The 15,713-nt window shown below is 37.4% G+C and overlaps 1 protein-coding gene across 4 annotated transcripts in view; it reads left to right on the top strand.

Moving 5' to 3' along the window:
- The window catches only part of SMG1 (SMG1 nonsense mediated mRNA decay associated PI3K related kinase), a 96,944-nt gene extending 82,120 nt beyond the window's left edge, over positions 1–14,824 (top strand). For 2 of the 4 annotated variants that reach the window (XM_029219730.1, XM_029219729.1), the window contains 9 exons: positions 498–635; positions 1,988–2,140; positions 3,581–3,760; positions 4,696–4,923; positions 5,861–6,072; positions 6,235–6,341; positions 7,434–7,613; positions 7,692–7,798; positions 10,107–10,948. In XM_029219730.1, coding sequence (XP_029075563.1) covers positions 498–635; positions 1,988–2,140; positions 3,581–3,760; positions 4,696–4,923; positions 5,861–6,072; positions 6,235–6,341; positions 7,434–7,613; positions 7,692–7,798; positions 10,107–10,184 — 1,383 coding nt within the window. In that variant the 3' untranslated portion in view covers positions 10,185–10,948. Of the gene's footprint in view, positions 1–497; positions 636–1,987; positions 2,141–3,580; positions 3,761–4,695; positions 4,924–5,860; positions 6,073–6,234; positions 6,342–7,433; positions 7,614–7,691; positions 7,799–10,106 lie in introns of all 4 variants that reach the window. The other 2 variants (XM_029219728.1, XM_029219727.1) reach the window with 2 other exon arrangements.
- Positions 14,825–15,713: the final 889 nt, after the last annotated feature.

The raw sequence follows: 15,713 nt of genomic DNA, 5'->3' as shown, positions 1-15,713 counted from the left end.
GGCCTTCTGGGGCCACCTTACAGCATACAGGATGGCTTGATCCTCTGTCAGTAGTTACCTATGCCTTTCTGTCGCTTGTAGGTTCTCTGGAGAATTCTTTCTTCTGTGACTGCTGCCATTGCTTCTTTCAGTTACTTGTTAATTCCGTGCTGGGGAACTCTTCCCCTACCTTGCCTGTTCCAACTTCTTAACTGGAAATTATATTTTAGGGGGATTGTGCAGCAGATTTTTACTTAGACTAGGAAACATCTTCAGAATTACTATTTAAATGTTGCATATCAGTGATCCCAGAAATTTATCAGCCATTCTCTACCTCAGGAAATTTTCCACCTGGTTGATTCTTTTATTGTGTTTCTGTTATTCTTCCCTGCTCACCCCACCTTGCTGCAGCTGGGTTTTTTCCCTCTTCCCCCAGTCCTAAATCACACCTCCCCTCCCTTGTTTATCTAAAGGCCTTTTTCCTGCTTATTTTATTACATTTCTTTTTCTTTGAACAGTGGCAGCATGAAGATCTCCTTATCAACAGACCACAAGCCATGTCAGTCACTCCTCCCCCTCGTTCTGCCATCTTAACCAGCATGAAAAAGAAACTCCATACTCTGAGCCAGATTGAAACTTCAATTGCAACAGTTCAGGTGTGTCTTGTCAGATCCTCCTTCTGGTACCTCTTACTTTTAGAAATGACCTCCACTGTGGTGAAGTGTTAGTGCTCTGTTGTTCAGTCTGTCCTTGGCTTCTAAGCCACAGGAACATAATACCTTTTCACTTTTATTTTTAATTTATATCTTTTTTTCTTACCCTCCGAAGTAACTGAATCTTAGCAGTATATTTTGAACCAAGAATAGAGATATACTAAATATTTCAAGTTTTTAATGAATTTGATATTACCGTGCTTTTATACATTAAGGGGACCTTGGTAATGGGAAAAACTCGAATACCAAATTTATTTTCTGAAATGTATACAAAGCAGTTATATTTGGCTTATTATTAATATCCAAGAAGCTTAGGCATTTCTTTACTTCTATTGTGCAGTTACTTAATGGAATTTGTGATGTCAAAGGCAGCAGAATATTTTTCCAAGCCATTTTTATTGACTATTTTTTGGTCATTTCAGCAAAATATTTAATCTTGCTTTCCTTTTTTAAATAAGAAAAACTGGTTTGATGATGGCTTTATATATCTCTCTATAGTGAATATTCCTATATCTCGTACACTCAGTAGTAACTGACATGTTTCTGTTCTTTTTATAGATTAATACTAGTATAAAATCAAGTATAATCACTTTTATAATATTTTAAATTTTTTTAATAAAATTTTTCTGGAGCTCACTTCTTTGAAGATTGAAATACCTTTTCTCTACAGCATGTTAGTCCTAGTTTTCAATTTAGGAGAATGAACTCATGCCCTTTCTGATTTTAGAGGTGTATATGTGTGAGAGAAAGAAATAGGGGAGGGAGGGGAGAGCGAGAGCGAGAGCAAGTGAGAGACTATGAATGTGAATTCCTCCGCTCAAAACGTTGAATAAATAATGAAGCAACTTTGTTATATAAAATCTTCCTCATCATGATAACCTGGCTGTATTTTTACCATTATTCGTAAATTTTTGCATTTGTGGGAATCTGATTTTCATCTTTCACAATCAGAAGTATAAATGGATTTTCTTGTAGATAGCACATATAGTGCAGTGGGAATTTGGTGTAGCAGGTGTTTTGTTTTAAGGACTATTTTATTTAAAAATGAAACTTCTTTCTGCAAATTTTAAGACAATAAACTGAAAGCCAATCCTTACCTATCCAAAACGTGTTTAGCCTTAAATATTCAACGTGAAATCAAGATTAATTCCAAAAGGTGACAGTTTGTTAAAGATGTTTTCTAATTTACTTATGCCCCATCCTACTTCTTTTGAATCTCTTGTATTTATATAAAATGCTCAACAGACAGGAAGTGAAGAGTGTTGTTTTCACTGAGATTCTGCTGGCTTCTATAGGAGAAACTGGCAGCACTTGAAGCAAGTATTGAACAACGACTCAAGTGGGCAGGAGGTGCCAATCCTGCACTGACACCTGTACTACAAGATTTTGAAGCAACAATAGCTGAAAGAAGAAATCTTGTCCTTAAAGAGAGCCAAAGAGCAAGTCAGGTATAGGCACTCATGTGTGCCATTTTGTTTTCTGTTACAGGATTATATAATTGATTGGAAGTTACATGTGGGATAATTAGGAGTAGCTTGAGAGCCACTCTCTAGTTTACAGCACTGGGAAGAAGGACTGATAGGCCTTGGGGGAGAAAGAGGGGGCATCCTTAGGCTGAGCTCACAGCCAGTTATTTCCCTAGACCCTTATTACCTTGCAGTTAAATATAAGGTGGATCCAGCCTCTTCGAAAATAAAGAGTTTAATTCCATATTTATCTAAGAATTTCCTTATATGCAACTATGAAGATTTGAATGTTATTTTTTCCACATGGCAGTAAAATGTCTTAGGACCTTGTGTACTGCCAGAGGTTGTGGATTAACTTTGTTGTGACTGGGAGCAAAAAACAAACAAACAAAAACTACTATGTACTTTTTAATCAGGTGCAAAATTGGACTAATATGATTCCCATATCCCGTATACCCATTACCAAAATTTAATAATTATCAACTTAAGCCCTACTTTATTTCCTCTATACTTCCTACTCCTCCTTCACATCCCATATTTAAGGAAATCCCAAATATTATATCATTTTATCTGTAAGTATTTCAATAAGTATAAAAATGAGAACTATTGGGACTTCCCTGGTGGCGCAGTGGTTAAGAATCTGCCTGCCAGTGCGGGGGACACGGGTTTGAGCCCTGGTCCGGGAAGATCCCACATGCTGCGGAGCAACTAAGTCCATGTGCCACAACCGCTGAGCCTGTGCTCTAGAGCCCGCGAGCCACAACTACTGAGCCTGCATGCCTAGAACCAGCCCATGCTCCACAACAAGAGAAGCCACTGCAATGAGAAGCCTACACACCGCAACGAAGAGTAGCCCCCGCTCACCGCAGCTAGAGAAAGGCCATACTCAGCAACGAAGACCCAACGCAGCCAAAAATAAATAAATTTATTTTTTTAAAAAAAGAGAGAACTATTTAGGAACACAGTCACAATACTATTGTTGTACCTTAAAAGATGTGCTTAATATTGTCAAATATCCAGTTAGTGTTTTCTGATCTTTATGGTAAAGTTAGGCAGGAGTAGAAGCAGAAGGGGAACATTTCAGGTTGGAATTCAGACACAGCACAAACAAATTGCAGCTGAATATGATAACAGTTTTAGTATGGAGTAAAATTTCAGTTAAAAAACAATCGTGCAGAAGATAATATTTACCTGATTCTCCTTGGGTGCTTTTGGCCATCTCAGTCTTAACAGCATCAACCAAAAAATGTTCATTTATTTAGCTTTTATAAGGAGTAGGTCTGTTTCCCACAAGTCCTACATTCATACATTTTCAGGACCTGGTCCTGAATTCTGGAAATCAATAGGTAGTATTTTTTTGTTTTCATTAATTGCAAATTTTTTCCTCATTGTGGGTTCCACTCTTCTTTTTCGTCTTCACAGGTCACTTTCCTCTGCAGCAATATCATTCATTTTGAAAGTTTACGTACTAGAACTGCAGAAGCCTTAAACCTGGATGCCTCATTATTTGAACTAATCAAACGGTGTCAGCAAATGTGTTCATTTGCATCACAGTTTAACAGTTCGGTCTCTGAGTTAGAGCTTCGTTTATTACAGAGAGTGGTAAGTCTTGAATCTTGGTGGGAGTGAAGAGATTGGGTGATTAAAATAAGACCAACTGTATGCCCTCAAAATCAATTTAATACATTCACTCACTAGTTTACATTTATTGAGCATGTACTGTATATGAGATGTTATGAGGGGTACCGTGATGATTAAATCTTGCTTTTAGCCCCCAAGGAACTTATTTACACAAATAATACAGTGAATGAAAAAGTGAAAAGAACTCTCAGAGTTACAACTGGAAGTACTGTGGAGGTTCGGAGGGGAGGAGAAAGACGGTGTGTAGCAAATGACTCAGATGCACTGGAAGTAGGGTAGCAGACAGAGGGCTAGTGGAAGATGAATGCTGGATTATCAGGTTGATAAATTCGGCATTTCTACTTTGTGGGAAGGCTTTAGACTGTATTACGAGACTCTGGTTTCATTTTAGAGTGATTTAGGGCTTCCCTGGTGGCGCAGTGGTTGAGAGTCCGCCTGCTGATGCAGGGGACACGGGTTCTTGCCCTGGTCCGGAAAGATCCCACATGCCGCGGAGCAGCTGGGCCCGTGAGCCATGGCCACTGAGCCTGCGCGTCCGGAGCCTGTGCTCCGCAACGGGAGAGGCCACAACAGTGAGAAAGAGTGATTTACAGTGGGCTTAGTTTCCCGGATATGGATCATCTTTGTTATTCCAGATATATTTTCTTAGGTTTTAAACTTTAAACATTTATGCCCTGTATGATTATGCAGAAAAGGTAAAAATCTTAGTCTGTATTTTATAGATTGTTTATTATTATCAAGTAGTGTTTTGTAGGTAATTAATTCATGACTCAGCAACTGAGGTTCTTTGTGTTGCGGCTTGAGTTACGAATGTCTTTTGAGATGATGATGAAGAAAAGAACCTTATTATTATTCTGGCTGATACTTAAAATCAAACAAATGCTTATTCTATTTAGGACACGAGTCTTGAACATCCTATTGGCAGCTCTGAATGGCTTTTGTCAGCACACAAACAACTGACCCAGGATATGTCTACTCAGAGAGCAATTCAGACAGAGAAAGAGCAACAGATAGAAACGGTCTGTGAAACAATTCAGAATTTGGTTGATAATATAAAGACTGTGCTCACTGGTCATAACCGGCAGCTTGGAGATGTCAAACATCTCCTGAAAGCAATGGCCAAGGTAAGACTAATACCATTGACACATAATTACTCCCCCCTTTTATAAAATTACAAACAGTTTTATTTATGAGAAAAAACCCTAATTTCTCTCAGGTCATATTTCCAGTTTGTCACTGAGTTAATTTGTGTTTTCATCAACTATTTTTTTTTAAGCAGGTGGTAAGTGTAAGTAGTATTCTGATTTTGTTCACAGAGAAACCGGGGCTTAGAGAAATTGATTTATCCAAAGTCATATAATTTATAGTAGAGCTGAAACTTGAACCTAGTCTCACAGAGTATTTAGATCTCTAACCTCTCTTCCGCCTCCCTACTCAAACTTGTATAGCTTGCTTCCAAAATAAATGAAATATCTTCCCTCTAGTATCGTACAGAATCTAGATAGTAAGGAAACTGAATCCCCAGAAAAGGCTGCGTTACTTCATCATCACAAAACAGTAAATCATTTCCTTTTTGGATTTTTTTTTCCCCCCCACATCACGTGGCTTGCGGGATCTCACTAGGGATCGAACCCGTGCCCCCTGCAGTGGAAGTGTGTAGTCCTAACCACTGGACCGCCAAGGCATTCCCTGGATTTGTTTTTTTTTTTGTTTCTTTTTTTGTTTGTTTTTTAACATCTTTATTGGGGTATAATTGCTTTACAATGGTGTGTTAGTTTCTGCTTTATAACAAAGTGAATCAGTTATACATATACATATGTTCCCATATCTCTTCCCTCTTGCGTCTCCCTCCCTCCCACCCCTGGATTTGTTTTTAATTGGAGTTTTTATTTGTGCTGGAAACAAGATTCCGGTAGAAAAGGAGTTAAATTGTAATAAGCATATTATAAACACATTGGTATTTGAAAAACACTTATTACCTGTTATCCAAAAGGTGATGGTTTTAAGAGTAATTACTGAAGCAAATACCATTTTTCTTGATCATTAACATACTGATTCTAGGATGAAGAAGCTGCTCTGGCAGATGGTGAAGATGTTCCCTATGAGAACAGTGTTAGGCAGTTCTTGGGTGAATATAAATCATGGCAAGACAACATTCAGACAGTGCTGTTTACATTAGTCCAAGCTATGGGTCAGGTTCGAAGTCAAGAACATGTTGAAATGCTCCAGGAAATAACTCCCACCTTGAAAGAACTGAAAACACAAAGTCAGAGGTAAGAATGCCTTCTGGCCTGAATTTAAAATATAAGCAAAACATCTGGTAGAGTAAGTTTTGTTTATTTAATTCATTTAATTTTTTTTCAGTTTTGTTCATATTTATAAGTAGCTATTTGCTAAAGCATATCATAAATGAGCCATTTTATTTTATATTTCAGTGTCTATAATAATTTAGTGAGTTTTGCATCACCCTTAGTCACCGATGCAACAAATGAATGTTCGAGTCCAACGTCATCTGCTACTTACCAGCCATCCTTTGCTGCAGGTAAGACTCCCCTACTTCAGAAGAACCTGAATCTTGACCTGTTAATAATCTACACATAGATGCTAAGATGTTTAATGAGTGTCTGATATGTTTCTAGTCATCACCTTTTTAAAGGGTTTCCCTAATGAACCTATTTACAAAGCAAATTGAGTCACAAATGTCGAAAGGGGGAGAGCGGGAGGAAGGGTAAATTGGGAGATTGGGATTGACATATACATAATACTATATACAAAATAGATAACTAATGGGGACCTACTGTATAGCACAGGGAACTCTACTCAGTACTCCGTAATGACCTATATGGGAATAGAATCTAAAAAAGAGTGGATATATGTATATGTGTAACTGATTCACCTTGCTGTACAACAGGAACTAACACAACATTATAAATAACTATACTACAATTTAAAAAAATTAATTATTTAAAATAAATAAAGGGTTTCCATAAACTCTTGTCATATCTCAAACTGAACAAATTCTGGCTTAATTTTAAAAGTACTTATTGTTAGTAAAAATACCGTGTGTTCAGATACTCTGTAAATAATTTATTTTATGATTATAAAATATATTCTGTTAGGAAAATACAGAAAAATAATTATAGGAAAATCTATAGTTCCGTTCCAATTAGAGGTAAAACCACTATGTATTTGCTGAATTCCCTATATGCATGCACACACATATACAAGTTGGATCATTCTGTGAACGCAACTTTTGTTGTCTTTTCCCACTTACTATTAAATAGATAATTTCCCTATCATTAAGTAATCTTTTAAAAAATGACTTAATGGCAAGATTTAATGTGCCATTCTATGACTTTACCGTATTAATTGTTGGACAGTTAAGATATTTGTAGTTTTTTAATGCCACAACAAACTCGTGAGCATCATTGTACAAATTTATATCTGAATATCTAGCTGTTTAGGCTATATTTTTAGGAGGAGAGTTTTTATTTTAAGGGATAAGGACTTTAAGGTTGTAAAATCATATCTAGTATCAGGGCTGTCCATTTGTAGTTGATGATTGAGAGAGCACTGCCCTGCTCCTTCATTTTCTGTGTACATGTAAATTGAGCTACCAACTCTCTCTCTATAGCAGTCCGGAGCAACACTGGCCAGAAGACTCAGCCTGATGTCATGTCACAGAATGCTAGAAAGCTGGTTCAGAAAAATCTAGCTACATCAGCAGATACTCCACCAAGCACTGTTCCAGGAACTGGCAAGAGTGTTGCTTGTAGTCCTAAAAAGGCTGTCAGAGACCCTAAAACTGGAAAAGGTAATTAGTCAGAATAAGGATACCTTAAATATTAATACTGAGTGGTGGTTTGACTTACACGTTTCCATTGCTTCACAGCTGTGCAGGAGAGAAACTCATATGCAGTGAGCGTGTGGAAGAGAGTGAAAGCCAAGTTAGAGGGCCGAGATGTTGATCCGAATAGGAGGATGTCAGTTGCTGAACAGGTGACCATTTTTTAAACTTGAGCTACACATTTTAATGCTGCTGAAACAGTATAGGTTTAAAGATCCCCTCACCCCTATCCTTTGGTGATATATCAAGAAATAAGGAACTTAAATTGATTTTATTGGCTTCAGAAGATTTTGAGTGACACAGTTCTAGGATTATCAAATATTCAGCATTTGACTCTGACTCTACCCTATTAGCACTTTCCTTTCTTCCCAGTTCTCTTTTAACAAAAATTTGGGGTGTGGCTTGACCCCCTCTCTTCCAACAGAAGACCGTTAATTTGCATTTTAGAGAGGGCTGTGTGAAGGTTTTGAATGAAATGAGGATGACATTTTGGGTGTCATAGTATGTATAAGTAAGTAGTATCTATAAAGTGTTCTTGGGTGTCAGTTTGTCTGATGTTATTACTCTGAAATTTTATCATTAGTGTTTCTAAAATTGTATATATAAATTCAAGAATGAATTCTTTTCCCCATAGCTGTTTATTTTGAAAAGTTTCAAACCTATAGAAATATAGGAATGCTCATATACTCTTTACCTAGAATTGGTAGACCAATTGTTGATGCTTTCTTAACGTTCGCTTTACCTTTCTGTGTATGTGTGTTCATACACACAGTTTTTCAGAACCACATTTGAGAGTTAGTTGCAGACATTCTAACACTTCATGCCTAAATACTTTGTCTCCTAACCAAAACATTTTAATAATATATAGCTATGGTATAATTATGTAATTATCAGCTCAGGAAACTTAACATTGACGTTAACCATTGACTTCTATCCAACATTGAGTCTGTATTCAGATTTCTCCAGTTATCTTCAAATGTCCTTTATTACTTAGCCTGCCTCTCCTTAACCACCAACCCAACCCCACCCCAACCCATACAAGATTTAGTCAAGGCTTATCTTGAATTTCATATACTTGTTCTACTTTTAATCTCCTTTAATGTCTAGAACAGTTCCTGAGCCTTTTCTTTCTTTTCTTTTATGACACTTATATTTTTGATGTGTCCAGACTACTTGGTTTGCAGAATGTGTCTCAGTTTGTATTTGTCTGACATTTTCTTCATAATTAGATTCAGAATCAACATTTTTCGCAAGAATACTTCACCAATGATGTGTTCTTAGAATCTTACATCAGGGGGCATGTGTGTGTTTGTGCTATCTTTGTTGTTAAGTTAGATCACTTGGTCAAGGGTAGTGTTCTCCTGAATTCTCCATTACACATATGCCTTTTCTTCTGTGGGGTAAAAATTTGAGACTTGTGAATGTCCTATTTTTTTTAATGGTTTGGCATCCACAATTCAAATTTAACATCAGCAAGGAAAGTTTGTTTTTTTTTTTTTTAAACACTGTTACATCTCTGTATAGGATCTAAGCTTAAGCTCTTCTTGGTTAAGACTCATTCTTTAGAGAGAGTTCTTCAAGTTTGTCAAAAACCATGGACGGTGTTCTGGGTCCAGGGGTATCCTTACTTCAGAAACTTTTTGGTAGGTTAATGGGCTGTGTGCTTTCATGACTGTGCATCTTAGGTCTCTGTCCATCTTTTTAAAGGATGCTTGGCTATTGTGCTTTTTATTCTGATAGTTATTAAATTTTATATGAAAAAGTTAAGGGGCTCACAGGAGTGGGGTAAGTATAGAGTTCTTTGCATACAACTTTTGGTGTAGGTTACAATTGAGCAGCCTTATTTTGAGCATTTACGATATAATTGGACCCTGATGGGTGCTCTGGATAGAGATAACGATTATACCTCTTACTATAAAAGAAAATTTAGCTGAGTCAGAATCAACAGATACGGGGACTTCCCTGGCAGTCCAGTGGTTAAGGCTCTGTGCTTCCACTGCAGGGGGCGTGGGTTGGATCCCTGGTTGGGGAACTAAGATCCCACATGCCACACAGTGTGCCCCCCCCCCCCCCCCCAAAAAAGAAGAATCAGTAGATATTTGCTGAGTACCAATCTGTTTCAGAATCTATCTGCTGGGCACTTTTTAATGCACCTAAGCATTTGCCCAGTGAATTCACATGTTTAATCCCAAGGGCACCTGTGGGGTCAGTGGTGCTGTCTCTTCATCAAAGGATTCATAAGGCTCAAAGGGGATTGTGACTTTCCCAAGACACACATTTGTAAGTTATGGAATTATGAAGGAAGCTCAGATTACTTAACTTCTCTTCCCACCATGACAACTACACATCTTTGGGTAATTAATTTGGGAACTTACTCCTAAACAGTTCATATAACTCATATATGAGCCATGTTCTTTCAAGTTTTAAATGGCTTTAATTCTATCCTGCCTATTTTTACAGGTTGACTATGTCATTAAGGAAGCAACTAATCTAGATAACTTGGCTCAGCTGTATGAAGGTTGGACAGCCTGGGTATGAATGGCAAGACAGTAGATGAGTCTGGTTAAGCGAGGTCAGACATCCACCAGAATCAACTCAGCCTCAGGCATCCAAAGCCACACCACAGTCGGTGGTGATGCAACTGGGGGCTTATTCTGAGGAAACCTAGGAAATCTCGGTGCGCTAGGAAGTGAATCCTGCAGGACAGCTGCACTCAGGGATACGCCCAACACCATGGCCTGCAACCCCAGGGTCAAGGGTGAAAGAAAGAAAGCTCACCGCCTGAACACGGAGATTGTCTTTCTGCCACAGAACAGCTGCAAACGTGTCAGGAGGTTAGCTGCAGAAAGAAATCGGGATGCCGCGGAGCACAGAGTGATTTGGAACTCCATTCCACCTGACCCTGTGTGTACAATCCAGGAAAAATCAAACCCCGCTCAGAAACAGAGAAAACTGGGGCCGCGACACAGCCAAGGAAGATTTGATGCATTCAGATTCTTGCATAACACTTGTTGCTTGGCAACAGTACTGGTTGGGTTGACCAGTAAGTATAAAAAGGCTATGCGATATGAATTTCAGAAATGGACTGAAGAAGGAGAGCTATGTAACAGATAACACTACGTTGGAAGAACTTCTGAAATGAAGGGAAAAAACCCACCCCATCCTCCTCCTCCCCAGCCCCCACCATCTGCCCATCCCCCTTTACTTGATCTAGTAGATTAGCCATCTTTCACATTCACTTTTATTTCAGTCCTTATACTTCATATTCTTCCATCTCAATGCTGTTAACAACTTATATTTGGAGTGATAAACAGAAATTTTTCCAAAACCACCAGTAACGTGGAAAATGCAAGGATTGTTTAAAGGTCTGGTGATCACATACAAAATGTAATTCTGATTATTTAAGTCATTTCTGTGATTCTATCATGTACAGTTTCCAGAATTGTCACTGTGCATTCACAAGTAATGAATCTAACAGACATTTGATTTAATGTACACTCCCCTTCGCTTACAGTGTACATTTTTGGGAGGTCATTCAAATTTTCCCTCTTCTGTGATTGCTGTAGTTTCTTTCATAGAAAGTAGCTAATCCAATGTAATCTTTTACCTTTATTAAAAACCAGGATCGAGTACCTATTAGAGTTTTACATTGTTGATGACAGATTAACAATAAAGTGATGTTCTGGTGGAGGTAGAGTGAAATGTTTTTTTAATTCAATTTTCTCATTTGGTACTTTTAATTTACAATTTACAAGGTGTAAATTAAAAGTGCTTTAGTTTACCTGGCATTTTAGGATATATACATGAAACATCAGCAAAAGTGCGAACCACCAACATCTTTTATTAAGTTCAGTTATTAGTGTGTGAAGTACTTTACTTTTTCCACAATTTTAAGTTTCCTGTTCAGTAGTGAATTCATGATCAAGGTTTCCTTAAATTTAGCATTGCATTTCAGTACTGACTGTGTAAGCTCAATTGTTGATCCAAAATAAAAATCCAGACTAGAATAGGATTCCTAAAGTCACGTATCAACACAAAGTAGAACATGATTAAAATCTGGATTGAGTACATTTTTCCTGCATTTTAGAGATTAGCACTGTGATCACTTTCTAGTTGCCAGTCTTCACAAACTTGAAAGGTATTAAGGAAAAATTCCACATAGCTCTGGCCTTTCCTGTATCCTCATTGCCACGTTAATATATAATCTTTAAATATCATGGGAGAATGCATTTCAGTATCAGTGCTCTTCTAATACTTCGACAGGTATTACAAGAAAGGTGGTATCTTTGAATACCCCCATGTGTCTAATAGCAAGTTAAGGAACCTAGTGCATCAAATTTTATTTTCTTCATTCATCTTGAACCTTATTTTCACAATCAAAACAACCTATCTGGAATAATAATGCCATATTGTGTTTTGCACACTGCTTTATTTCCTAGAGGCTATTGCACTCATCACTTGATTACCTCTACTCTCTCTCAAGATTAAACAGTCTTTCAACAACATTCTTTGTCACAGGAAAAACTTTTATCACAGTGATGAAACAAGTTCACACTAGTTTGTCCCTATAGGTAGTATTCAGAAATTGCTTCTTCTTTGGTAAAGAAGATAAATGAAATAGGTTAATTTTATTGCCTGTGAATTTCAGGCTTCAGAGGTACCTGGCACCTTATCCTAGCGAAAACAAAACAGCTTTACATAAAAAACATGTGTCTCTGCTAAATTGTCCATCACTTTTACTTTAAAATGGTCCCTCAGAGAATAGTGTGGCATATACATGTTTGGTTGTAGGGCAGATAGGAATAACTGGGGACTTCAAAGCTTGCTCTTCACTGCACTCTGGACAATAAGACTCCCAGTCTGTACAGTTTGGCTTCTTCTGGGAAGTCATTTGGCAAGTAGCTTTATCATTTTGACCTGTTGTAAGAGAACTCAACAGTCAGATTTAATCAGAGGTACAAAGGCCTTGGTGATACAGCAGTTTGAGAAGACAGGGATATATTTTGGTAATTATCTTGTAAAATAATGTAGAGTTCAGAGTGCTGTGGTTATGAAGTCATGCATTTTTGATGATACAGAAATACCTGTGGAAAACCAGGGGTCTGCTTCTCTCTTTCTCTCCCTCCTTCTCTCTCACCCTCTCCCTCCCTTCCCCTTCCTCTTGCTCTCTCTCCCTCCCGCCGCACCCCCTTCCCCTGTCTCTGTTGTGCTCTCTCTCTCTCTTTTTCCCTAAGATTCAGGGGGTACAGAATAACTTATGACCCTTGGAAATTGAAGTTTATCTTAAGTGTTTTGCTGTCTTTAATTTTCTAGAATTGCCTGAGTTTTAGTTGATTTATCTGTAAAGCTGTGGAGGCTTAGTAGTTTATGGTACTGTCTGTATTTCTCTTTTACTCTGTTTCTTTGGTGTGTCTTGCAGTATTTCATTATTTCTGGTCATAAATTCTTCACATAGTTTGCTAGATGGTTATTAAGATTCTTTTGTGTCTGACACTTGTGAGTTTTTTGAGATATGTGAGGTTTCTGTGTGAGAACTGAGAATCAAGCTCTTGATCTGCTTCCCTAAATTGCTTTCTTAGAGCCCAAACCCCAGGTTCAGGGTGAGGGTTTATAATACAAAGGAGAACTTCCATCACTTCTGCCCTTAACACTTGCCTCTATTACCTGAACTTAGTATGTAGTGTTCTTTATATTGTCCAGTGTTTGATGTTATCTGCATTGTTTTTGTTTTTAACTGTGGTTGTTCTGATGTGTGAAATTTAAGGAAAGAGCCATTAAAAAATTCCAAGCAGGGCAATGCAAGTGCAGCCAAATATTAGAGTTGATGTGCAATCTTAGGTCCTTTTAAATTTGGGGTGATATAGGCAGTACTTTGAATTGAAAAGTCTTCCTGGCCTATTTTCCTCCACATATTTGTGATTACTCTGGGGGCTTACTTGTTTTGGCAGTACTAAAATCAAAGAAGCTGGTTCTTCTTTTCTCCCAATTCTTTTCATATTAAAGAAAGCATCTACAATTAGCCTTGTTAGCTTCTGTTCGTATACATCAAAAATCAGTGAACGCTTTTCTGTTAGCACATTTAAGTACCTTTGTTTTACATAAAACCAGATAAATATGAAAACCAATGACCTTCCATTCTGTATCTTGAGATTGTAAAATGCCAGTAATTTAGAGCTAGGACTTTCCCCCTCCCCTTAAATCTAGGAGGTAGACTATGTTAATGGTAAGGGTCACTTAAAGAAGTGACAGATTTTTTCATTATTTGGGTTGTATTAGAAATACTCCTTCTATGGGGAAGAACTAGCATTATAAATTTTCCAAACACTGGGGAAGGAAATTCACTGTATTAGGAACCCGGAAGGGTTTATTGCACTTTTCTTGCTTTTTTTTATGCCTGGGTAAGAGTATCACCATCTCTTATTTACAAAAGGGCAAATGGACTCCAATTGAGAGAAGCTTTATAGGTTCAAGAGTTAGTTGTACAACATGAACCATTCAGTCTCTTGCTTTCCATGGGAATTTGGGCTTACTAGGGAAGCTGTTGTGCTAAGGCAAAAGTGTCATACAATTAGCTCGGCTTTTGAAGATGATAAACTTAAGGAATTGAACGTTGTTCTGAAATGCAGACTTGCAGAATGTTTTTATGTCTTTCGAAGCAGCTTTTTTTTTGTTGTTTTTTTTGACCCAAGTTTCAGCTCCTGTTTGAAGTTCCTGTGTCAATTATTTTTTGGTTTAAATTTTCCTTATATTTCCACCTGTGATGTCAATGGCAACATCACACTTCACTTGTTAATTTACTTTAACCTTATTATGTAGAGCAAATTGAGTTGAACTGAATCTTCCTTGTTCTAGTAACATTGTATAAATAGAGTGGATTCTCTGTACAAAAGGTTGTAATGCCTCCTGATGGTTATAATTTTGTGATTGTATTTAAGGTTAAAAGTTGAATAAATCACACCAGCTTCCTGAAAGTGTTCATAATGCAACTTTTGGAAAACAAAAATACATGGCCTACTTTGTGCATATTTGCATTAACGTGGCAAAGATTGTATGAAATACCTGTTTTTCAAAAAATAAAGTGTTAAAAGACGTAGGATTTAAGCTCTGAATTTGTTGAAGTAGTTTCCAGAAAACTTAATTTTGGAATATGGGGAGCTTTTTTTTTTTAAAGCTAATTATTAATACCTACAAAAGTTTAAAAACTTGATTCTAAAAAATGTATTTTACACTCAGTGTTCTAATAGCAGTAGAAATTTTACTTCAATGGGAAAGTTCTTAGTATTAAGGCACAATTTATTAAGCTTAATTTTGTATTTCTTTAAAAACTCCTGTAGAATATTATTGACATGTATATTCCCTGGTGTATGAAAGCTCTGAAGGAAAACAATGTCCAGCTTGTTTTAATATCTGGAAATCAGATTGCATTTGTTGCCGCTAGATTATGTTAGGATTTATGTTAACTGTTTAGCCACCTGATATATTTCAAAAGTTCACATCCTGCCTTTGTAATACCAAAAAAAAAAAAAAAAGCAAGCTCCAAAGGAAGCTACACTAAGCGTGGGTGTTTTTGTTTTTTTTTAAATAGGGCAATTGAAAGCTTAGTTAAGGAACTTATAGAAGTGATCCTAGGCTGTTAAATTGCACATCATTCTGGGCAAATGTTCCTTGAGCAACAAATACTCTATGGAGAACCCATGCTATTTGAAAGACATTTCTTCAGTTTTTTTCCACCTATCTCAATTTCACAAGCTGGTGTTGAAAAGTCTTTCTTCTGAAGTTGTACATAGGGAACTTGGGTGAAAACCAGGCACATTCTGTAGCAAAAACTGATTTCCCAAAATACACGGGGCAGTTTTTAAAGTCTAATAACCCCACACCCTGTCCTTTGGAAGAGGGCGTTGCTGTGCCTGTGGCGAGATCTCGCACTCAGCACTCCGTATATGCACTCACTGTGTGGCTGCCGACTGACTGGGACCTTTTGATTTCCTTTGGAATAGGTAGCGGAGGGCCTGCTCCTCAGAGGTCACAACTTTCAAATCTCCCAAAACGGGCTGTCCAACTGGCTGC

The sequence above is a fragment of the Monodon monoceros genome, unplaced genomic scaffold (assembly GCF_005190385.1).
Source record: "Monodon monoceros isolate NGI ecotype Baffin Bay Population unplaced genomic scaffold, NGI_Narwhal_1 Super_Scaffold_13, whole genome shotgun sequence".
Classification (NCBI taxonomy): Eukaryota; Metazoa; Chordata; class Mammalia; order Artiodactyla; family Monodontidae; genus Monodon; species Monodon monoceros.
The sequence above is the reverse complement of the archived record's forward strand: the minus strand, read 5'-3'. Positions and strand labels throughout refer to the sequence as shown.